Source organism: Microchirus variegatus (genome assembly GCF_963457635.1).
Source record: "Microchirus variegatus genome assembly, chromosome: 8".
In the NCBI taxonomy this organism is placed as follows: Eukaryota; Metazoa; Chordata; class Actinopteri; order Pleuronectiformes; family Soleidae; genus Microchirus; species Microchirus variegatus.
In genome coordinates, this window is record NC_139809.1 from 25,432,702 (window position 1) to 25,458,799 (window position 26,098).

At 41.0% G+C, this 26,098-nt stretch overlaps 1 protein-coding gene across 1 annotated transcript in view; it reads right to left on the reverse strand.

The window, feature by feature from the left end:
* furinb (furin (paired basic amino acid cleaving enzyme) b) overlaps window positions 1-26,098 on the reverse strand; it is a gene marked incomplete at both ends in the record, with an annotated part of 111,779 nt that overhangs the window by 39,224 nt on the left and 46,457 nt on the right. The window contains 3 exons of the mRNA XM_083893198.1: window positions 9,653-9,729; window positions 9,873-10,001; window positions 13,152-13,247. Coding sequence (XP_083749324.1) covers window positions 9,653-9,729; window positions 9,873-10,001; window positions 13,152-13,247 — 302 coding nt within the window. The remainder of the gene's footprint in view (window positions 1-9,652; window positions 9,730-9,872; window positions 10,002-13,151; window positions 13,248-26,098) is intronic.

Sequence of the window (26,098 nt, forward strand, 5' to 3'; positions counted from 1 at the left end):
TTTCAAATTCCACATTTTACCTTATATAAGACCAATACTGATATCTGCCTAAGCTGTGATACAAGTGACAAAGGGCAGGGGAAAACATTGTAGAAGTCGTCACTCAGGGCAGGCAAACTCACACAGAATCCTTTGGAACATTAATGCCTTTAAGCAATGTAGAGACTCGAGTGCATCTCACAAGTGTGGAGGAAACTCAAATGAACAAAGAGCCGAAAAATCTACAGAGAGATCAGAAATCAATGTTTTATTTTTTTTTTACTTTGAGTACCAGCTGTGCTACTGTCAGAATAAAATATATCATTCTGCTATTGAAGGAATGAAATAAACCCTTTTAATGGGGCCATTGCAATAAAAGTGACCACTGCTCAATTCATTCATTCATAACTTCACCCCACGTAGTGGAAGTGAAGAATTGTTTTTGGCGCCTCTCTGTGTTTGTTTGTCCATTTGTTTGTGCTTCCACACTTGCACTTGCCACTATGACCAGCAGAGGGCACCAGAGGCTTGTTGTGTGAATGGGGTGAAGTCTGCCATCTCTGATTGCCTTGTTGTCTACTGCTTTATCCTACACATGAGTGTTGTGGGGCAGGTGGAGCCGATCCCAGCTAACATAGGGTAAAAAGCGGTATACACCCTGGACTAGGTCACCAGTCCTGAGGTGTATCCGAAAAGGGTAAATTAAATGCAGAGTCACATACTGAGCACAAATTACATGAAGTCTGGCAAATACTAAATCATGTTTTCGTGTTTCCAATAGTCTTAAAAGAAATCCCAATCACCTAACGGGTTAAAAAAACAAACTGCTCAACATCTCAGAGCATGTCTTAACTAGATTATCCGTGCACAGAGCAGACAATACTGTTTTAACATCCCATTCATCACAATCCATTCAACTGAGTGGAGTTATATTGACTGCCTCTAAGTGATCAGTAATATATTGTGGAATGAGGTTTGCCCTTGGACTGCCACTCTAATCAACATGGGCCATAGCTCATCAAAATATATAAAAAAAAGCAAAGCAGCAGCTTTCAATCACACTGTCTATTACTTTAACACAAATTATAGCATGAAAGCAGACACAGAGAGAGATGAATCTGGTTTTGGCAGTGAGGTCTCTGCCAACATCACCCGCTCAAAGTCTGTCTGGCAGTCTGGACAAATAAACAAGCAGTCCCCTGCAGAATAAACAAGATAAGGGAAGCAGAATTACATTATTCAGGTTTGACAAAAGGTGGCAGCTTTGCAAATAATAATTGATGAACTCAGTCTAAAGTTGTGTTTATCTGCAGCATGGGCTGTTGAGAATAAAAAGAAAACATTTTTTTTCTTATTACTCCTTTTCCACACACACTGCAGATACTCTGAGAAAACTTTACTAAAGCTGTCAATTGCTGAGCTCAGGATGACAAATGACGTCTCAAAAGTAAAACACAAGATTTGACTGATGTGCTGACTGACTTTATTCACTGAATGCAGAATTTGCTCATTCATCTACAGGTTAGATAAACATCCTCTACATTGCCCTCAGAATTCTGATTACTTCACTTTCACCAAGTACAATTTTGAATGAATTACAGTCTATTGTCTTTATTGCCCATAAATATATTCACAATAGCCCTAAATGACAAAACGAAAAAGCATCTATATAAAAACACCGGAAAACAAAATTACTCATGTACACTGAAGTGATGAATGCACTATTCTGCACATGCTCCTTTGGCAGAAATAGCAGCTTAGAGTCTATTTGAGTAAATCTCAACATGCTTAGCACACCTGGATTTGGTCAGCCTATCCTGTTCTCTGTGGCAGAGCCTCTCAAGCTCCAGCAGATTGGATGGAATGTGTGTAAAACACCAAAGGTTCTTTACAGATGTTCTATGGCAGGGGTGTCCAAACTTTTTGCAAAGAGGGCCAGATTTGGTAAGGTGAAAACGTGTGGGGGCCGGCCATTCAGCATGACATTCTTTGAACCAATAACATTTAATACAAATTATCTATTTTATGACATTTTTATTGCAAATGACATCCTTCATTTCTTCATTTCAAGTTTTTACCAAAATCCCTCTGCCTTTCGTATTTCAAGACCACATAAAATGAAGAAAAAGTATGTCTGGAAAGAAACACTTTATAGAATATTAAACATATCTCAGTTCATTTGAAACATTACATATTATTCACTATTAAATGCTCACTCTAAACGGTGGTTTTGATCATCACAAAAATTCTATTCATTAAGATTTTAGAATTTATTTACCTAATAAATCATGGATTAAACAAATCATGTCTGCACTAATGTGAAGTGTGATACTGAGATCTTGACTGCAGTATGTAGTCCAGATCTGGCTCAAAAAGGTGGTTTTAATGCAAAGACGTCACACAGGTGAAAGTCACTTAGGGCGCTTTCACACCTATAGTTGGATTGCTTTGGTCTGCACTGGTCAGAAAATGTTACAATGTAGCAAACAGACTGTTTGTGCATTTAATACTCAGGTCAACAGTGCTGGCGGGCCACATATCATTGATTTTATAACAGAGGGTGCGGACCGGGGAAAATTTGAACATGGGCCGCAATTGGCCCCCGGGCCGGACTTTGGGCATGCCTGTTCTATGGGGTTTAAGGCACTCCATTTCTGTATCAATATAAATATATTTTTCGTCATTGATGTGGTAAAAGATGAACTCTTGTAACTGTAGGTCATGCGTATCTGTGTACCAGGTTTTCTTGCATCTCTTTTACACTAAACAATTGTGGGAAATCTCAAGATTAGCACAATTGTCATCGACAGTGTTTGGTCTGTCTTGAGGTGTTTTCTGTCACCCCTGTGTCATCTGTGCATGGAAATTGTGTTATAAATGCACCAGAAACAAAGCAAACTGGAGGAAGAAGAAAACACCACCACCACCATGACCACCACCACAATGTCACTTTTCCCCCCAATCACTGGGGAATGACGTATTTGAGAACTTTTCAGTATTTGGCTGCATTTAACCTTCCCTTGATTCTGACTGGTCTCCTTGTGGGAGGAAAAAAAAAGAGAAAAAAGAAGCACCGTAATTGCATTATGCTGTCACCACCATGCTTCACCGAAGGGATTATATTAGCCAGGTAATGAGCAGTGCCTGGTGTTCACCTGACATAGTTTGGAATTCTGCCCAAAGGGTTCAATTTTGTTTCATCAAACCAGAGACCTTTTCCTCCTGTGCCTCTAAATGCCATCTGTCAAACTCCGAGCGTGCTGTCATGTGCCTTTTACTCAAAGTGGCTTTGCTGGCCATTCTGTCTTGAAAGCGTGACTGATGGTGTGCTGCAGAGATGGTCCGAGAGGACTTCTTTTTTCGATTGGCCATTAAGCTGTAGGACAACTTCCTGACCAAGACCCTTCTTGCATGGTGACTCAAAATGTTTTCAAACTTTAGGGATTTTACAATTACAAAAGTTTTTGAAATATATATTTCCACAGTTGTATCATGGAAGCGTATTTTTCCTTCTTTCAGTTTTAAAGTCTTAATATTGCTCTCTTTACACTAAAATGTATTTAATTATAAGTTATAGTTCTCTGTCTGTTTCTTAGATAGTTGTACCAACATTAATAAGGGTAGAAAGCCATGAATAATTGTCAGCTTTTTGGTGTCTCCTGGCTCAACATAGAAATAAGAGGCATCGGTTTCAAAGTAATTATGGGTTATTGAGTGTAGACTGATGGGCAGCAGAGATTAGAGCAAAACAAGCTGAACTGGTCTCAATACTTATAGCTGCATCCACACTAAAAAATCTTGTTTTATAATTATGAATTTTGCATGTCATTTAAACTAACCCAGCATTTCTGAGTCCATGAACAGAGAAAATTGAAAACGCTGCTGGCTCAGTTTTCGTTAAAAACTCCAGGGCATCATTTTAGTTTGGATGGTTAAACATGGAGACCTTTGTAAACGATGACACAGTTACTGCTTCTCGATTGGTTCTTATCAGCTACAACTTGATAATCAGCTGGGAGCAGTTTCACCTCTTTATCGGTTTAATCTTAATTTACCAATGTTGTTTCTTGTTAGCAGTACTATCTGAAACAAATCAAACGGAAAGAGGATCGGCTTTCGGGCAACAGCGTCTTGCACATGTCCCTGAGTGGTCACGTGATATACTATATGTATTTAGGTGTATTCATATGGATGCACAAGGAGGTGAAATGTATCAGCCACTGCACACGTTTATACTAATGAAAAACACTTTTTAAAGGTTAGACTAAAGGTTTAGGTTACACTAAAATGACAACTGACTAGTATTTCTCTGTTCCGACCCATCTTCTGCTCCTTAAAGCACGGTGGGGAAAAAAATATTTTTGTAATGTGCAAACAAAACCCCCACTGACATAGGAGTGCAAATGTGTATGCTTGCAGAATGCCAATTATACACAACACTGCGCTCTAAAATGTGTCAGTGCAAGGCAGGTGAGACCTGCTGTGTGCAACAGAGGCACTCAGTGTACAATGCAGTGGAAAGCTGTGTTCATTGATTTGTGCTCTGGTTCTCCATCAGACTGAGTTTTTCTGCACCCCCCCACCCTCAACAACTTCACTCCACTACCTCCACTCACACTCCATACAGACAGATACATATGTGCATGCAGTATACTGTATACTGTTTGCAGAGGACAGACAATTTCATTTATATTCACATACTGTAACAGCATTTCAGACAACAGAAGCCACTTGTCTACATTTACATTTAAGCATTTAGCAGATGCTTTTATCCAAAGCGACTTACAATCTGACAGCATTTGGACAATGTGACTGCAGCTGGAAACCAAATTGGGTTGCGATTTCTGGGTTAAGAATACAAACTCCCCAGTTACATTACAACAGAGCGTCTGTGTATGCAGTGAAGTGCAGAAACACTGAACCTCTCGAGTGGGGAATATGTCACATTAGGTTTAAGCATTAGGCCTGGAGTAGGTAAGAGGCACAGTGGGAATGAGCAGGAAATCACAGATATAAAGACAACAGAAGATCACAGGATACAACAGTAGAAATACTATAAATTACTACTGCTACTGACAGGGTATTTACAACGCTCCAAGAGTCAAAGCTAAAATCTGATAGCAGATTTCTGCAAGCACACAAAAGCAGCCCAACCATGAGGAGACAAACTCGACCTGAAGCACACAACCGTTGTGCAGCTACAGCATATATCTGAGTGCAGACAAGAGTAGAAACCGAGCACATTTGCATGCGAGCAGGGGCTATGAAAGAGAATAAGAACGTGAAATGAAGACAAAATGGTCTCAAAATGAGAGACCACACTCCTGAATACAGACAGGAAGGAAAAAGCCCATTAATGTGAGGAAATATGTCTAAGAATTAATATGTATTATCAAACGTGTTTCTGAAAAGTCAAACTTTCATGGAACAAAAGAGCAAAAAATAGGCAAATGAGTTAGTAATACCAATATGCATGCAAGACCACACTCTAGAGTAAAGACAGGAAATAAATTAAACACAGCAATTTAATATAGGAGGGGGCGTGAATATTAGATTATTCATTGATTACAAAAAGTCAATCAGTTAATGTGACGATGCATGAGTATATTAAAAAGATAAATTATTAAAAGACAGATGAGTCCATCCTTTTATCTATGGGGTGACTCGAGACAAGGTCTAAGTACATCCACATTACAGGATGTATGGAGCGATAATAGGTTTACATTTTATGGTGGTGAGGGGTTTACAAATGCTGATATTTCAGCCTGGTGTTCACGCTAAGGTTAGTCCATCTTTAGTTTTGAGTACTGTAACTGTCAGACATTTTACACATTAGATAATAACAGAAACAGACAGAATGGACTGAGCCAGGGGAAAGAAAGGGAAATTGTCTGTTTGTTTATGGTATGTTTCGCGCCGTTTACATGTGCAATGCATATTTAGCGACTTTACAGACCCAAGCAAATGTTTCAAAAAAACAACTGGCACCAACTGTAGCAACTTTCTGTCATAAACCTAAATACTTGCACAATTCTGCCGCACGAGTGACATCCATCTTACTGTATTTACTGCGGGTGGAGATTCAGACACAGACACACAGAAGCGCTGAGTGAGCACACACAAAGGCACACACACACACACGCACACACGCACGCACGCACGCACACACACACACAGCACACACAAACAGCGAGCTGTGGATGTTCAGTGCAGCAGACTGTGTGTGGAACAATCACCAGTCTGTTTTGTTTATTCAAGTAAAAATAGGTTTTGCGTTTTCCTCTCTTTATTTTATGAGTCGACACTTTTTTCACCCCAGCGTGCTCCACAAATCTCTAAAGACAGGACAGTGATATCGAGCATCTTTTCAGGCAGACTTTTCACTACTTTTCATTGACAGTAGTTGGTAACACTGTCAAACAATCGGCAAACACGAGATAATGAATGACAGTGCAGGAAAGAGCTGGGAAGTTTTCCTAAAGTAGAGTATTCGCTGTCTACACAGAAACGTGAGGGTGGCATTTTGAGATTTTCCCACTTTTGGAGGCTTTAAAAAAAAAAAAAGGCTGTCTCCCTGTGGACGGAACGCCTCTCCAGCAAAAAAGTATATGCATTCACATAAACCCCTAAACAGAGGACAACTTCACTCAGCTATCCCTGTTCTCAAGCATATCAGGAACTACAGTGGCCTTATGCATATCAGCATGTTGTTCCTCTTCGTTTTGCATAGTAAACTTTACATTGAAAAACATGAAACATACACTCATGGCTGGTTTGTAAATTTTGGCTGATGGCAGTGCAAGACGGCAGCCCTCATAAACTAAGGCCTAAGTACATATGAGGCTTATTTGAATTTACACTTAAACAAACATACTTATGGGTAATATTTGAAATATTTGCCAAATAAACCCTTCTAACTGTTACACACTGGTCCTTTCAGATACAGATGTAAGTATTACACATTTGCCATGTTTGCTACTCAGTGTTTTTTTCTGCTGAACAGGCACTTTGACGGTGAGAGAAACAAATAGCCCTCCGCCACCGAGGACAGATCAATTCCATATGGCAAGAGAGTCATGAAAACACTTAATTCAGTCTTTATTAATGCCATCATTCAAATTATCCATCCATCACACCCACCCCACACCGACTGGTTTCCATGACTTCAGAGGACATTGCATGTCACACGCGCACGCGCACACACAAACTCACACACTTTCTTCGTACTCACAGCTTTCAGTATATATTAGTATTCAGGTGCAGATGGGTTGGTCTGTGGTGAAGGACACACAAGGCTGTGGAAAATGTCAGTCATTTTCTAATAAAGGCTGTCACTATGAAGTCTTACATGCTGGCATATGGGTGTAAACTAATGGAGGCCTGTCAACAGTTCCCAGTAGAAGGTAACAGTTCTTTAAGACACATGCTCTCTTTCTGTGTGTGGCTATATATTAAGAAGTGGGATTATTCGATTGGTTATACACACCTGGATATACTTAGAACCAAACTCTATTTCGAAAAGTATCAACAAAATTGAGTATGGATTAAGGTTTTGTGTGGTCTCATATTAGGGCATGATATGGTGATAAGGCTTAAGAACCTATAACATAATAATTATCACGATACATATCAGAAACAATCAGAATGAAAGATGGATTTTACTCTGAGGGGAAAGTTTAAGAAAGCAGTTAATTGTGATTTTAAACTTTTACAAATCTATTTTGTGTAAATTGTGTTATATGAACATTATATCGTTATTTATTACTCTTTCGTAATATTGCTATTGAAGAATGTCACATTACTCAGAATTATCTCATATCTTAATATACAGAATATTTATTTAACATTAAAAATGTATCTATTGTCATTAGTATTAATATTATTATTATTATTATTATTATTATTAATAATAATAATAATAATAATAATAATAATAATAGACATTGACCATATTCATCCATTCACCAACACCAAGAGTGTTAATCACTGCTCTGCCATGTGGCCATTGACCAAATTGCCTAGACCTATAGTTCCTTAATGAGGTGTTTAAAAATATACAGTATTATATAGTATTTTGCTTTACTGGCAGGCTATGGACATTAAATTAAATCAATCATGCAATCCTCAACTCAATCTATCCTTATAACACTAATATAAGGGAGGAGAATTACACAAAAGTAGAGGAAAAACAGCACAGATATTGTCTTGATGGAGCCCAAATGGATTACCTTCTTGGCTCGATCCCAAACAGCCTTCAAACTACACCCCCTTCAACAACAACTGCCAGAGCTGCAAACTCAAGAGCACAGAGGATCTTGATGGAGAAGCCTAGAGAGGAGGAGTCCAAGTTTGGCGTGGTGTGTAATCAGTACAAATGAAGTGGACTTCATTGCTCTGGAAAATGCCTGCCTCCAACTCCTCCTTTTCCGTTTATTATCCTATGAATATATTCATATAATCTCACTGTGAGGGGGCAGTGAGCATTACTCACTGTCTCACTGTGTATTACTCTGTTGGTGATTTACATAGCTCATTGGATATAATTTGTCCACAGGTCACTGTGAACAGTGTAGCTCCACACTGCAGACAAAGAGACACACCCTTGCTTTTCATTCCATTCTCATAATTGATCCAGTCCCAGATAATTACTTTGGCAATTCCACTCACATGGGTAGTATAGTGTTTGTGTGTGTGTGGCTCCTTGCACTCTGTGTTTTATTATGTGTGTAATGTCTGCGCGCCTCTCTGAAGTATAACAACAAAAGAAACAATGCTAAATGTTTAACAGAAGCGACTTCTACTCTCACACTATTATTTCCATTATCTCCTGAAAAACTTGCTAAGCTTTTTTAGCAACTGAAAGTGGATGCTGCGCTTTGAAACCCAAGATGAAAACAAACAACTACAAAAAGACTTAGTGGCAGGCTTCCCAGAAAAGAGAAAGATTTGAGACAAATCCTGCTTTGGATTTCAGAGGCGGGATGCGGCGTCTCATCCAATCCACAGGGATTGGACTACGTCAGAAGAACATATCATTTGGAGAAATTGGGATAAGGGATGATGATGATGATGGTTCTCAGCATTTGCCCTCACTGGTGTATCCCGTCATTAAATTTGTTTTAATGCTATCAACAAACACAGGAAGAGAAGAGCCCAAATCACTGAGGGCAAGTAAACAAATATTGTATTCGTAGCAAAGAAGTGCCAAAGTAGCTGTGGGGTTGTACAAACTGGAACTTAAAATGCAGCAACAGCAGTTTGGCTTGTGCAATGAAGCAAGAAGACACACACACACACACACACACACAAAAGGTAACGATTGCACAGAATGACTGCAAGACTATTTTCAAATGTTATGTGATTATATGTCTTTTTAAATGCATCAGCCAAAAAGCATCTGACCAAAAGCTGTATAGACATGTTGCTTTCTCATAGGTACCATTACCCATCAGTAAACGACTAAAGTGAGTTAGCCACATTAAAAACAACACCGAATGGGACAAAAGTCCTACTTATTTCTGTTAATGAATATACAGAATGACCACTACAATGAAATGAATCACATTTGCACCACTTTGCCAAATATCTACATTGTTTGAAAGCCCATTTTCAAGCAGTTACGACCAATTCCCAACGATAGCATTGCTTATTATTACTTTTGCTGTCACATTACCTATTCTCATTCCGCTGAGTGTATCTTGGTTGGGGATCAGCGTCTCCGTCATTAACATCATAGCTGGCCTCAGGGTCCTAGGAGGGACACAAGAAGTGCTTTAAAACACCAGCTAACTGCCTCCACAGGCTCTCATTTACACTTGCCGTCAGTTCTCTGTGGCTGTAAACACTTCACAAATGAGTGATCTCTGTTCCACCATTTTGTGCTTTTTACTTACATAATTGTTGACGAGGTCAGGATGGTCCTTCTCAATGCCATCATCCAGAATAGTGACCACAACTCCTCTTCCTGTGAAGCCCTGAGCCCAGGCTTCTTTGGTATTCAGGTCTTGGTGTGTTGGGTTGTACTGGAATAGACAGAGACCTTTTGTTCAGCTGTCAATCTGCTGTGACTGACACTTTTCAGATAGACCAACAGAAGTCACGTTACTGTGAAAACAGTCAGTTAAATCATCTGCAAAGATGTTTGACTCATGTCAAAATGTTGCTCTGAAAAAGAGAGAAAACATGATCCCTGATATAAAAATAGCCAAGCCCAGAAAATGAAGATAAGAGATGACACATGAATGCTTACATTCAAAATCTAATACATCACCCACATGTTATCATGTGAGTGGCCCATTGTGAGCGTCCTGCTGGAAGGAACAGAAATGCAAACATTGGCAGGTCAGAAAAAAAACAAACATTTGCACTAGCATTTGCCTCACTTTCACAAGTAATAATAGCCTGCATGCCTTGAGAGGAGGGAGAGACAAACAGGGGATTGGATACAGAGAGAATGGTATGACGGATAAATAATGGAAAAGTGTGAAGAGTGAGTGCTGGAATTTAAATACAAAGTTAAATAAAAAGGAGGAATAACACGTCATCAATGCCAACCTCACATCACCAATAAATGACTGGAAAAGTCCTAAACAATGGCATATTCCTTCAGCAAAGCCATCAACATTTGTCTTTCAAGCCTGGGCTACATGATGTGGAATACTTAAGGACAAAGTGTTAGAAGTCCTCAGACAATATTTGGTCTAATGCTGAATGGCACATGTGGTTTCTGTTGTGGCGACAGAGGATTTATGTGTACACGAAAAGACAAAGATTAGGGCAAATTGGTGCATTTCTATGAACAGCTGTGAATAATGAAACAGACATAGAGCCGAGACCATTTGCTATCAGTATTTCACATGTGACATATTTCAGCACTGGAGCTGGCACTTATTTTTACCTTTAACCCAGCACTGCACTGCACTGCACAAGTGACTCAGAACCATTGTGTTGGCTGTGAAGTTGATATAAATACAGGGCTTGTCAAAATGACAGCAATTCAATTTACAGCACTGTTCAGTGAGTGACAAATTAGATACATTTATCTGACTGGACCGACATGGTTTTTTGTGTGTGTGTGTGTGTTCTTTTTTTTTTAGTAACTAGCAAAGTGGTTGGAGCACCATTCTACATTTTGTTCAAAATCTACAAGACCTAAAATATATCATCACAAAACTTTTAAAGAATGAAAGACTAAAATGTTTATTACTATGACAATTTAGCACGTCTATTGGTTCTCCCTCGATACAGTTCATGAATTCATTAATTGTCTACCGCAAAAGGCAGAGTATACCCTGAACTAGCTGTGGAGCAAACATACAAACATACACATACAGTTATTTTAGTGTCCAATTAACCTCTACATGTTTTCTACACAGTGGAGTAGTGGTTAGTGTTGTTGCCTTGCAGCAAAAAGACTCAGGTTCATGACCTGGTCAGAACAAGGGCCTTTCTGCATGGAGTTTGCATGTTCTCCCCGTGTGTGTGTGGGATTTCTCCAGGTACTCCGGTTTCCTCCCACAGTCCAAAACCATGCAGAGGTTAAATGACACTCTAAATTACTCATAGGTGTGAGTGTATGAGTGAATAGTGTGTCGCTATTGGTGCATTTCCATTTTCCAAACAGTTCTAGCACTTGGCTCAACTGGACTCGACTCTCCTCAGCTTTTCCAATAGGGATAGTACCTGGGACCGGGTGCTTTTTTGGTACCTGCTCTGGCAAGGTTCCAAGCGAGCTGAGCCGATACTAAAATAAGACATCAACAGAGAGCGTCTTCACTGTAAGAGTCATGAGTGCGACATCTGACACAAGAATCAAACCTGCCATTTTTAAAAACCGGCAAAAGCTTTACAGCAAGCATACTGTCTACATAAAGACACCCTGGTCTGTCGACAAGATGAAGTTGTTCCTGTGTTTAGTGGTTGACAAGAGGATCCAGAGAGAGCTGGACGGGGGCTGTTTTTGTGTCATCTATAAAACAACGTAATGGCAGTTTGACGACCCCGCCTACATTGAGGAGGTACTATGAAGTAATGGAATAAGAAGTGCCTGATACCCAGAGCTAGAAGAGTCGAGTCGATTAGAACTCTGAGTAGTGCAAGAACTGTATAATGGAAAAGTACCATATGTGTTGGTCCTGCGATGGACTGACGGCCTGTCCAGGGTATACCCCTGCCTTTTACCCTATGTCAACAGGGATTTCTCCAGAGTGCTTGGAGAAATCCATACACACACAGGGAGCACATGCAAACACTTAGTCAGACCAGGTGACAAACCTTTTTGCTGCAAGGCCATAGTATTAGCCTCTACTCCATTGTTGTGGCTGCTACATGCCTAGTTATCTTAATTCCTCATCTTCATTGTTTTACTTCCAGGAAAACAAGGTTTTAACTCATAATCGCTAGCTGTATGTGCCCCAAAAATGCAAAATGTGTGGGATAAATGCTGGGCAAGCTCAGTGTGAGAGGGAGTTGTCTTTCAACTGGAAGACTATGGGTTAGATTCTAGGCTCCACTAGTCAACATACCAATGAGACGTTGGGCAAGACATTTTATCCCCACCTTGCTCCTGACAGCAGCGTGCGAATGTGTATGAAAGATGTGATAGATTGTGAGTGAATGGCGAAACTGTGTAAAGCAGCTTGGTCATCACACCTATGTAAATACAGACCCGTTGCTGTTTGACATGAGGATCTATTTTCTTTGCAAGCCATACATGCCACTATTTAAAGTTGTTTTTTATTGCTATCACTGCCATCTGATGTTAGATATCTCACTAAAGAGAAGGAGAATAGTTTAGAGTAACATAATAATATAAAGTATATTTTTTATGAAAGATTGTATTTCATAAACTTTGCATTTTTAACAATCAAAAACAGTTTCCTGTCAATAAAATATACACAATAAATAGCAAATAATGAAATCACAAGCACTAATAAAAGTCCTTCTCGACAAATGAGCACAGACAGAAAAGCATAGTAAAGTAAAAAGCATAATATATGTTCAATAATTTAGTAAGGGCTGCAAAGGATATAATAAACATTTAGATGGTCCTTAATAGCAAAAAAAGAGTCCCCCATCTCAGTGTTGGAAAGAAAATACTGCAATTTTAACTATATAGTCATAATGATGGCATAATGAGGTATAGGCTGTAAAGATCAGAGAACATCACATACCAGGTACCACTGCTTGTGGAAATCAGGGTCTGCTGGATCTTCATACACATCCCTCCTCTTTCTTTTTCTCACCACTTGCTGCTCCATCCACAGGACCTGGGGGTTCCCAAACAGACAGGCAGATAATGAATTTCTGCAATTGTTGCAATCTCCCACAGACTCAAGGTATCATAAAACATGGCCTCAGCTGTGTTTAAAAAGTAATGACTAGACAGAGAGACAGAGACTTAAAGCAAGGCTAATTTATTTCAGTCCACAATGGCGGAGAGAAAGTGCCGACTGTACAGTAGGTCAGAGAACAGGAGGCTGGTGGGATATGCACAGGCGTGGTGAGTAACAGCAAATGCCAATATCACATACAGGAGGTAATGACAGTTTTTATACCATTGAGTCAGTGGTGAAAGCTGTTCTTGTGGGAAATAGTCCCTTCATTACTTAAGTATTGCTTTCTTCATCTTAGGTTAAAGGTTAAATACAGAATAGGAATATATGTATTAGAATTACTTAAGAACTATTATATTTAATAGTTTGATCTAGTATAAAATAATAATAATACAAAAATCCAGTGTACTGGTGAAAATAGTTATAATACACCATCACTTCACACACAGCTTATCTGAGCTGCTTTCTATGTTGCTGGAATAAAACAGAAAATCATGAAAACATCTTAATTTTATTTGGAAGAATTTGCGGCAGCCAAAATCCACCCAGTATTGGATATCAGTCAGCTGCAGCACAGTGGCATTTATGTGCAGTAATGACAGGCCGTTCAGAACAACCAACATTCAAAAGCCATTGTTAAGGAGATATTGTGTTGCTCTCGATGACATAATGTCAGCAGATGTGTTTTCTTGCTGAAAGTGTGACTGTGATTGGTTTCCAAAGTGAGGTTTTTGGAAGGCAGCTGCTGTCCCCCCTTTCCAATACTATGTACTGAATCTTTTATTGGTACATAACACCAGACCATACGGTCCTACATTCACCCCTGAGTATAGTTATGTAAGTCCAATTGCAAAAAAAAAATATTTCTATGTCCTTGCCAGAAGCCTAACAGTAGCTAATCGTTTAAGTTAACATGACCACTTGCCAGGAAACAAATAATCTTTTCACATTTAACCTTTATTTAACCAGGAAGTGATATTGAGAGTAGCTGCTGAGAACCCTGGCATGTGCATATACTTTTATATATGCATACACATGGTACCTGTTTACATTGTTATGGCCGAGTGTTGTGAAATTTCACTTTGAATATCACTAAATAATTAAAGACATTAAGCTTAAATATTTAAACACACAGCATACATAGTAGATGATAAAACATCTTTGATCTTATATGTTTGTCATATACATCTCTCTACCAGGGGGAACCAGTGCCTTCTCCAGATGGAGCATCTGTCACTGAATGCAGCTTTTTTCCCCGTAAATATCTCTGTTATCACCAGACCCTTCATCATTTACCACCAATCAGCACCGTTCGGACTGGCAAGTATATATCTGGCACGTTTCACTATGTGAGCTATAACTGAGTGTATCATATCCAAACTCTGAGATTTTGTCACTACATGTCTCCCCAAAACTGTGGTGAATAATACTTTATCATCCAAACACAGTATATATGCAGCTTGAGCTTGGAAGACACAACATTTAGTCACATGATTTTAGATGAACACAGCTACGCCTTGATATATCACAGTGGCATGTCACGTGAACCTAGTGAGTGCATAGAGAGGAGTATCTGAAGGACCTGTGGAACAGCTAAGTGGCAACCGGTTGTGACGTCACCAGGGATATGGTCATCATGCGGTTTCCATCATGAAAAGTAAAAAAACTAATAATGATAACATTATTATTTTAAATGTACATTATAAAATAAATGAGTCTTCATGTCTGTACAATAAACGTGTTTTCTGTATGATTCCACTAATTTAGAATTTGCACATTTCCTGATCAAATACAGGGGACAAACACAAGGTGTGGCAGCGGTGAGCCTCACTTGAGACTATGCTATTCCTCACACATAGAGCTGGACGATAATACAATAACAATAATATATCGTGACACTTCCAATACTTTTCAACACTTCCACGATATCATTTGAAAAAGCACTTGATAGGACGTTCTATAAAGTCTAGGGGGAGAAGACGACAGCCTCCATGCGGCCTCCCCTGCGAGTAGCAAGAGATGGTGCAAGACCAACTTGTGAAACTAATGTCGCCAACTAAACGTCGAGCTGGCAGGATTAGGAACGGCAGACGGTCAGTCATCCCGACTGTCGAGAACCGAGGCCTGACAGTGCTTCAACTCAATGTCGAGGGCCTAACCACCGCCAAACTCGAAATCCTCCGTCACCTGGCTGATTCCAACAGGGCAGCGGTTGTGCTCCTGTAGGAGACACACTGCACATGTGACAACATCCTCAAGATCACTGGGTTCCAACTAGCTGGGTCCATCTACAGCAGGCAACACGGTGTGGCATCCTTCGTCCGGACTGACATAAGCTGGTCAGCCAGTAGCCAATCTCCATCAGGCTCTAACATCGAGTGGCTGGTTACTAAAATCCAGGACACATCAGTCGTCAATGTGTACAAGCCCCCACCATCGGAACTGTCCTTGAAGTCACTCCCGTCAGTAACTGCACCCGCCATCTATGCAGGTGACTTCAACTGTCAGCACACAGACTGGGGTTACAACCACACAACACCAAATGGAGTGGCGCTGAGCGAATGGGCCTCCAACACCGATGCCCTGCTGCTGTATGACCCCAAGGAGCCTCCATCCTTCTTCTCTGCATGCTGGAATACCTCTACTAACCCAGACCTTGCCTTCGCCATCTGCCGCAGCGACGACCGAAAACCAGAGAGACACGTCCTGGACAGACTCCCCCGCTCCCATCACCGACCATCCATCATTAAAGTCCCATCACTAGTGGAACCGGTTCCAGGGAAACCTGTCAAGCGATGGAACTTCCGAAAGGCCAACTGGGAGTCGTACTCCAAGGAGACGGAAAGAAGGTCAGCTGGTCTGCCAGACCCAGAAACGGCTGACGTGGACGCAGCCTATGCAGCCTACTGCCAGGTTCTCCTGCATGCGGCAAAGAAGACCATCCCCGGGGCTACAACAGGAATTACATCCCAGGCTGGGATGAGGAGTGCAGCCGCCTCCTGTGTAACCACCAGAGGGCTAGCTCCAGAGAAGAGGTGGAAGTGACTGCAGAAGCTCTGATCCAGAGCCTGGATGTCACCCGTTGGACCAGATGGACAGAAGTCGTCGAATCAATCGACTTCACCCATTCTAGTCGCAAGGCATGGCAAACCATCAACCAGCTTACAGGCCGAAATACAACAAGCCACAGATGCCCAGTCACAGCAAATGCCATCGCATCACAGCTCCTGAAGAACAGCCGCTCCCCGGATGCAGACAAAGACTTTGCCCGACTGACATCACGTGAGGTGTCCTGCATCTCGGGAGAGGCTAGCGTCGATTCCAACCTCTCGGGAGACTTCACAGCAGAGGAACTCAGTGAGGCCATTAGGAAGCTCTAGCCAGGAAAATCACAAGGCCGTGACAACATCCACCCGGAGTTCATCATCCACCAGAGCACAACAACATCTGACTGGCTCTGTGCCTTCCTCACATCATGCTACCGGAGATTAAAGCTCCCAAAGACCTGGCGCCGTGCCTCCGTGATAGCCCTGCCGAAGCCTAACAAACCTGCGGAAGATCCCAGGTCATACAGACCCATCTCGCTGCTCTGTGTCCCATTTAAGATCATGGAAAGAAGGATCCATAGCCTCATTGAGCCAGTGGTGGACTCACAGCTCCCACGGGAACAAGCAGGTTTCCGTCGCGGAAGGTCAACAGCAGACCAGGTAACACTACTCTGTCAGGACATCGAAGACAGCTTCCAGGACAATGAGGAGGCTGGGGTAGTGTACCTGGACCTGACATCCGCATATGACACCGTGTGGCACCGGGGTCTCTACCTGAAGCTGCTGAGGACAATACCAGATCGGTATATGGTGAAATTCATCATGGAGACGCCTTCCAACCGCAGCTTCGTCCTCCAGACCAGCAGTGGCCAGTGCAGCAGGCTCAGAAGACTGAGGAACGGGGTACCGCAGGGGTCGGTTCTCTCACCAATGCTGTTTAATATATACATACATGACCTACCTGACACATCTTCTAGAAAGTACGGTTACGCAGACGACCTTGCCATCATGCTGAGACGACCAACGTGGAAGGCGATAGAAGACGGCCTGAATGAAGACATGGGCACCCTGGTAGCATACCTTCGAAGATGGCGTCTACAGCTCAGCATCGGTAAGACAGTCACAGCAGCATACCATCTCAGCACCAGAGAAGCAAGGAGGGAACTCGAGGTACGAGTTGACAACAAATGTCTGGAGGTCCAACAAGCTCCCAAATACCTTGGCCTGCGTCCGGATCGCACATTGTCCTTCAAACAACACCTCGAAGATGTCACGGCCAAGGTAACATCCAGGGTCGCACTGATCCGCAGCCTTGCTGGAACAACCTGGGGAGCCTCCACTAAGACACTGCGACTGTCCACCCAGGCCCTCGTCCTCTCTGTAGCAGAATACTGTGACCCAGCCTGGAGCAGAAGCCCATATGCAAAAAAGGTTGACGTGGCTATTAACAACGCCCTCCGTATTATAACCGGATGCCTGAAGCCTACCCCTGTGTCCCTTCTGCCAGTCCTGGCAGGAATAGCCCCGGCAGGCCTTCGGCGGGAGGCTGCCACCCTCGCCCTGGCCAGGAAAGCCCAAAAGCATGACTGGCACCTCCTGCACCACACCACAACAACAGCAGTGCCCCCAAGCAGACTCAAGTCTCGCCATCCTTACAACAAGGCAGCACAAGAGATGCTAAATTCCACCTCTGAGGACATCTCCAAAGATGCATGGCTGGCAGCAGCTTGGAAGCAGGAGTGGGAGTCAGCCGGGCCCTCCCGCATCCATTGTTACATCTGGGACCCAGGAGATGGCGCCATAGGAGGAGACGACCTGCCACGCCGGCACTGGACCACTCTGAACCGTTCACGAACTGGGGTCAGTCGCTTCAAAACATCAACGAAGAAGTGGGGCCTGGCAGACAGTGCGGCTTGTGAGTGTGGCGACCCCGAGCAGACTGCCGACCACATAATCACCACCTGCCCCTTATACAGACCACCATCGGAAGCCAGCCTTTTTGACCTAGGTCCAGAGATGTTGGCATGGCTACACGACACCGAGTTGGACCTCTGACGTTACACGAAAGAAGAAGATAAAGTCTAGAAAAATAGACTGAGCAGGTTCAGTTGCATGAATAAACACAGTCCCTTCCTCGTAACCAAATAGCAACCATGCATGCAACCTGTAGAGTGGCAAGAGTGTCAGGAGTCAAACAGCCAATTAGTGAACAGTCATGTTTGGCTGTGCCGTCCTCTTCCTCGTGTCTCACTCACAACAACAGCAACCAATGTGAGCGTCGAGGGAGAAGCAGTGGTATGGCAGTTTTTTGGTCAGACCAATGTCGTCTTGAAATTAGGCAAAGTAAGACGACCGTACCCTTCAAGAGCGGAAATACAACTAACTTATTCTACCATCTTCGTGGCTCACACCCTTTGGATTACACACGTTGCACAGCGCGGCCATCAACATCATCTGCCGCTCCATGTGGAGATACTTTGTCCTTATTTTAAATAGGTCATGAAAAATGATCAATAATTATCAATAGCAATCAATATGAAGTAGCCATATCGCCTAGCCCTACTCACACACTGGGTTGATGCATACGTGCCTGTTGTTGTCTCTCTGTATGTTGCTAATATAATGTTTGCAGACACATTTATTATACACCCAGACTTTCCACAGTCTGGCTATTATGTTTAATGAATGAGCTTGTCATATTTAGTCTTGCTGATCAGACATAAACCCACAGTGAAAAGGTATAAGGTGAGCCAGTCAGTACCTTGCCGCACTGAGACCAACAGATACTTCTTGCTGCTGTTCTTTGGAGGGTGCAGAGGAAATGCACTCTCTCCGCTCAAATATGTAACTTACCTGTGCGTGTAAAGAATGCAGATGAGATATGAAACGTAACCAGTAGCCAATGTGCATGTTGCCGACTGAATAGAGAATAAGCTACTGTTTGGGTTCAAATTGTTCAAATTTGTAAATCTGTGCCTCACCTCAGCACATGTCACTAGATGCCACCCATAAGAGTCTGACCTCCTCTTTCGATAATTGTTGTGAATTTTACCTATACCATGCTGATGTTTTGCACCCAGAAAATTCAGAGATGTCACCTGCAACCAGGCTTCTATTGGATGATACTAACTGTAAATCACACTGGTATCCACCTGTACTGTAACATCTATTTTCCTCTAAACTGGAACATAATTCACAAAATTGACATCATGTTCTATTGAAGAAAACTTGAAAGTAGTGATTGAGAACATGATTGATTTGCTAGTTGGCTTTAGAGGGGACCCAGACGATGACATCCATTTTTGTATACACGTCTATGGGCACAGCTTTCCCAAACACTATGTGTTGTTCTGATTTAACAAAAGGACATCCTAACCATTCTTCTTGCTTTTTATTTTTTCATAGCATCGGGGATCTGCATAATAGAGACACTTATCCTCTGCAGCAGTTAAAGCCAATGCATTATTACTGCCTGAGACAATGCATCCTTTGAATTTCCTATTTTTTTGAAGGTGACAAAGCTGAAACTCGTCTCAATTCTTTATCTCTCGAGTGGAGCATCTAAATTCGTTTTTCTGGTAGTGAGGCTTCTCTACTTTGTTGATTTCATGATAACCAAGTGACCACACTAAATATAAAGGCAAATGTTGAGTACATCTAATGATTGTGGTGTTGCTCCAAACACAACTTTGCCTCGCAGAATGGAACCATTAACCTCCCTCAAGTCACCCTAGACTAATTAACATCTCATTTCATTACATTCACAATTGCACACGACTGACCTCACTGAACTACTGCTGACTGCATATCTCATTATTATCAAGACAAAATTACAACTGTTATATGGATCAGTTTATGAGCTGGATGCACCAAAATACTGTCGGATATTAAGTGTTTCATTTATGTAGACAATTAATGCAAGTGAAGGAACATTAGCTGACTCATCATAAAGTTGACTCGTAACACATCATTTTGAGAAAACCTAATATTTGCAATGATATCAGTTCACCCAAACTTAATGACTGGGAAAAATAGGGTCTAATGTATTTCTTCCTGGAGACCAAGTGAGTGATTTTATTACACAGAGAAATAAAAACTATCCTGAAGTTTGAGACAAGGACAAAATATAAACGGAATACAAATGCAGACAAAGAACCACTAGTGAGACAATATGGAAATCTCCATATGGGCTAGATCTGTAATCCACTGGCGCAATAAAGCATTTGTTTCATCTCTTTCATGATGTCCCGAGGGTTTTCCTGTCTGGTGACTAAAGAGAAGCCATGCTGGTGTTGTCTGTAATGCAGTCAATAAAATCCGTGCTTTGATCTATAAATCTGTTTTCAGATTATGGTGAAAGGAGGTGTGTTGAAAATATGTCTGTTTTTTTTTTTATTATGCCAACACATTACATACAAAGCTGTTAAGACGAGCATGTTGGAGGGAATGTGGAGGAAGCATGGTCGCTCACGCCCACGATTTCTGGCTGTGAACTCACATGCAGAGCTTTTGGAAGGATGTGACAATAGCAGAACAATGTTTAGGTTTCAAGGTTGACGATACTTTTATTTCATTGTACTTGTGTATTTGAGTATTTTGTTAAAGATTCTGCTGTGCTGCGGGGGGAAAAGGGTGATTACAAAGGACTGGCTTAAAAAAAAACACTCATACTTTAGGTGTTTTTGTATTGTTAAACATGAGTAGTTCACCTACTCCTTATGGCTCTAAAAAGAGCTAGGGAGAAAAGGTTACAGAGAGCGAGATTTCATAGTTAATGAATGCTTGTTAATTAGTCAGGCCTTGTGTTGTTTGCATAGATTGTTCACTCCTGACCTCATGTTGGTTTTTGTAATGTGAAAATGTTCCATAAATAAAACGCTGCAAAGAAAAGAAGCCATGAGCACTGATTTCTATTGCTGTTGAAATTGAGTCTGTGTATCCAAAGCCCGATAGTTTCTGGAACTGATCAAAGGTCAATGATCTAAAAAATATTTTAACATAACTCTGCAAAACATAGGGCTCAACAGAATATCTGGGTACATGATTGATTGATTAAAAAATGAGGCATACAGTGACTTGGGAATATGAGTTATATAAAAATAAATTAGATTTCTATGTTATAAATGACATAATAATTACATTGGCACTATGACTCCAATATTTACATTTCCAGTTGGAAGCAGCAGGTGGCAGATGGCTGTAAACTCTGAGTCTGTCAGAGATTTCTGAGTTTTTTTCTCTCTCCACTGTTGCCAAGTGCATGCTCATTGTGTTCCTGTTGGGTTTCTCTATTATAATTGTAAGGTCTACCATGTAAAGTGCCTTGAGATAATGTATGCTTTTCAAATAGAATTTAATTGCACTGAATTGGGGACAATTACTAATGGGTTGTTGGATTTGGATTTTTCACGAGGTTCGTTGACAGCAACACAAATATTAAACAATGGCAGCACTTTCCTGTAAACGCTGTCAACATAGTGCACCCTTACAGCCAGAGACTAGTGAGAAGGACAGCGAGAGAGAGAGAGAGAGAGAGAGAGAGAGAGAGAGAGAGAGACAGACATAGGGTAAAGGCCCTTTGAAACACGGGATGCAGTGAGCTGCCTTACACTGCAGTTTGTACAAACCAAGCCACCCTTAAACAAATCAATTCTTTCTCTCACAGAGAAGGTGTGTGGCATGAACAGGAGATGACTAACAGCCCTCACACGCATAATAGTAAAGGCTTATGCAGCTGCAAATGTCATCTCGCCTCTGTGTGATTATTCAAAGAAGGATGGTGATACATGGCACGTTAGTGCCAGAGTATAAGAAACAATGGAGTGTAATGTAAGACACCGTTGCTGGATAACAGAGAGAAAATAACAACAAGCTCAAAGCAAAGAACTGACTAAATCCAAATCCATCCATGCTGTTTACATTGCCTTTAAAAACCAGTTCTCTTCTAACTGGCTGAAACAGAAACTTTTCCAGGGATCACATGATTTTACAGACACATATGAATATACAAATGCCCATAAGCATATAATATAAACAAAAACCCACTCACTTATGATGCGGTGTTAGTGTTTTGTTTTTCCTATTTTTTTTTTTTGGCAATGCAGTTTTGGCTCTTGCTTTGCTTCAGGGTTGGTGTATTTTTGGTTGTGTGTGGGCATGTGTAGGTAACCTAGGGAAGAATTTGTTGCTCCTTAGCCAAAAACCTGATGCCCTGAATAGTTGTGGGTTCAAGTGCTGACTTGAACTATTGTGAGGAACCTGAGCTCTCTGGCTTTGTTGCTACAGCTGCAGAACTACGCAGTATTTTTTTTTACCCATAAGTTAACAGCTTCAGAGTCATTGTGATGGTTAAATGGCTGGTTGTGAGGAGATTGGGGGCTGTCTCTAGCAGAAAACCAGCCTTGCAAGATAAGGGCCTCCAGCTTGAAATCACAAGTCTTGCAAAGTCTCTTGCGAGTAACACAAATTGCTTTATGGAAAAACACACAGGAACCAGCTATAAGATAAAGGCAGCAATAGCATTATTTTAGACGTTCATCATGGCAGAGCTATTTGCACATGGCTTGTGTTTGCCGGCTCATGCACAAGACCGGGGGGCGGGGGCGGAGAATTTTTTTTACAACAGTGAGTGTAAAGTGGTAGACACAAGGGAGAGCTCCACACAGAAAAGGGCAAACATCTAAATGTAATTTGCTGGTGATTACAGAGATTCTGTTATAATTATCAGAGCCATGTTTACTTCAGTTTAGGTTGACCCATGACACAGCTGGCCACAGTGAAAATCACCATATCTCACTAATGATGTCTTGGTGACACAGTGCATGTCACACCACACCAATTCTCTCCTCTATCTAGAGAGTATTCCTTACTGTGCCTGGCAGCTCCACCTTAAAATAGATGAAGCAAATCTGTTCTTACATCACAACCGCCCGCTTTTTCAGGACCATTCAGGAACCTCTTAAGATGCTTTTAAACAGCTACCATCACTGCCTCCTGCTCTTTCTCCAGTTCAATCATGGCAGCAGCCTGTTATTAGCCCTGCAGGAAATTGGGCCTATTGCGTGCAGCTTGAGTTGTGGAAAATCAATGAGTGAATGAGTGAATGAGTGAATTCATTTGTATTTTGGATTAAATAAAAACACAAGGCGATGTTGAAAAACAGGATATTTTCAGCAGTGTAAATACACTTCCCTTCATCTCGCAAGTGTGATAAATGTTGTTTGTTACATCTTGTTGTGGCAGATGAATGGTAGATGAAAAATAGTCAGTTCATCATGTCCTCTTCCGTACAATCCAAATCTGCTGTGACAAGCTCAAATTGGAAGCAGCGTACAATATATATATATTTTTACTGTCAGTCCAGATGGCCACTGTATTATGAATAGATTTGCTTTTATTCAAGTTTTTTTGAGATTTTCACCTCATAAAATTCACGGAGCATAAGTGAATCAGCATCTTGTTTAGAATATCAACACAGTATAATAAAAAAAAGCAACACAACTAGCTCTCCGCAAAAAGGTTTCTAACGTGTTTTACACTGTTCTCGTTCTGTTCTGTTTATATTGTTCTACACAAAATAAAACATATTCAAATTGTGTTTTTTTTCTATAGCATTTTGGCCTCATATCCTCCATCAGCTCAGGTGTGGAAAAAAACCCAAATATTTTCAATCCCTGTGCACACACAAAACTGAAACTATATTAAATTTATGTGAAAAAGTGCACTTGCTTTCCCTGTAAAATGTCTTCTGTGAATTGGTGATTAGATAAAACAACCCACATAATATGAGCTTCTGATGCAGACTAAAATAACATTTTTCATATAGGACAGATTTGCAAATCTCATGTTGCTTTCATAAATCAGGGGTGTAATAATGTATAAAATCCACATCTAATAACAATTTTTATGCTCAAGGAAATGCCTTTTTTTGTTCATTCTTTGTGATTATTTTTTGTTGTAGTCTGAGTTGGCTCAGACTGATGTGCCTGATGTGTTGATTCTAGACGGAGTAAGATTCAGTATTCAGTTACAATCAAAACGCAGGAGTAGAGTGTGTAACCTAATTTTAATAATCAGTGTGAAGAAGATTAACCAAAATTACCCTGCAAATGTATTTACCCTATGCATGAAGAACCAAAAGACCTGCTGTAAATACAGATAAATGTTTGCTATTAATGAAGGCTGATGTAAATCATGGCAGAATAAATGCTTTCTATTTTCCTCCATTCTCTCTTTCAGCTCCTGTCATCTTTCAGTTAGCAGTTTACTGTATTTTTTTTTTGTTTAACCTATAAGAAGATGGTGGCTATTCTGTACATTTTCCAATGTGGGCCTGCTCATCTCCAAATCACCAGCATAACAAATGAAACTTTGTCTCTAGTTTCATGGTGACTCAATGAAATGTACAAAATGTGGATGGCCTTGGTGCAAATCCAGAAGCAGATGTCCTTTGACATTTTCAATGTAACTGAATCATTACAATCAGTTAAATAAAAAGATTTGTTCAGTACTTCCTCCATGACCTGAGCACAGACTCCACCTTGCACAGTCACTGGACTGATATACAACGGCAGGGTCTGGGATAAAGCTGGCGATCGCGATCAGCAGTGCTGTCGCGAAATACACCAGACTCCTCTGTTAAATATTGAGATTGATTTTAGACATTTCCCTGGTAATTATTGGAGATTAACCCAGATTTTTACAACCGATCTACAGTTAGGCATTGTTCGGCTTGATTCTTGTGTCCGGCGTTTTGCTCATGACGACACTCTGACCTATCAGTGGCAGTCTGGCGAGAACATGCATAGTATTGCCTCAGCTTGCTTGGAGCCTCACCAAAGCAGGTACTACAAAAAAGGACCAGGTACCAGGTACCATCACTACTGAACCGTGCCGAGGTGAGTCGTGTAGAGCCGGTGGAAACACGGCAATAGAGTGATATACAACAAAACCTGACTCAAAACTGATTGTCACTTCAAAATAGGCAATTTGTCCTGGTGGATCAACTATTCTGACAGAAAAAAACAAAGCATTCACTTTGTTCTTTCAGTTTTAAACTGAGAAAAAATCTGTACAATCACCGCACAAAGTGAAGAATCAAGGAGGTTGCAGTACAAAGAAATATGTGACATATTGTGATCACCAACATCCATTCCTGTCCACAGAACCACAAAGAGTGACTGACACACCAAAAAACTGAGAGATTATTATCAGCATTTATCACTAAAAGCAGCAAAATGTGAAATGGAGCAGCTAATAACAGCGCCTAACAGTTTAGTGTGTGCCGTGTGCCCAAGTCTGACTGACGTGGATGGTCTCGCAAAGGTTGAGAGCCACTATGTATAATAATGTAATGATAATGTATACCTTACATTTTTAATTGGCAAACAACATAGAACAATATTACGAAAGCTGTTATTGTTAAGTAGATACATTACATACAAAAATAAAACATAAAATTAATCCAATAAGAGATTTTTCTATATGCTCCAACTGACAGAAAAGTATAACCCTGTCAGATATGCAGCATAGTGTATATCCTAAATTGCAGCTAACTGCTTTCATTGAAATTGTGATATTGATTTAAAACCAATTTATTGCTCAGCCCTAATTCAGGGATGGAAAAGGTTCCAGGGTGTTGAACTAATGAATAGCAATAATATAATATAATTTGCTTTGGTAACTAGATTGCAACAAAGCAAATAATGAATACACAAGGATGGAGAAAAAGCAAGGCCA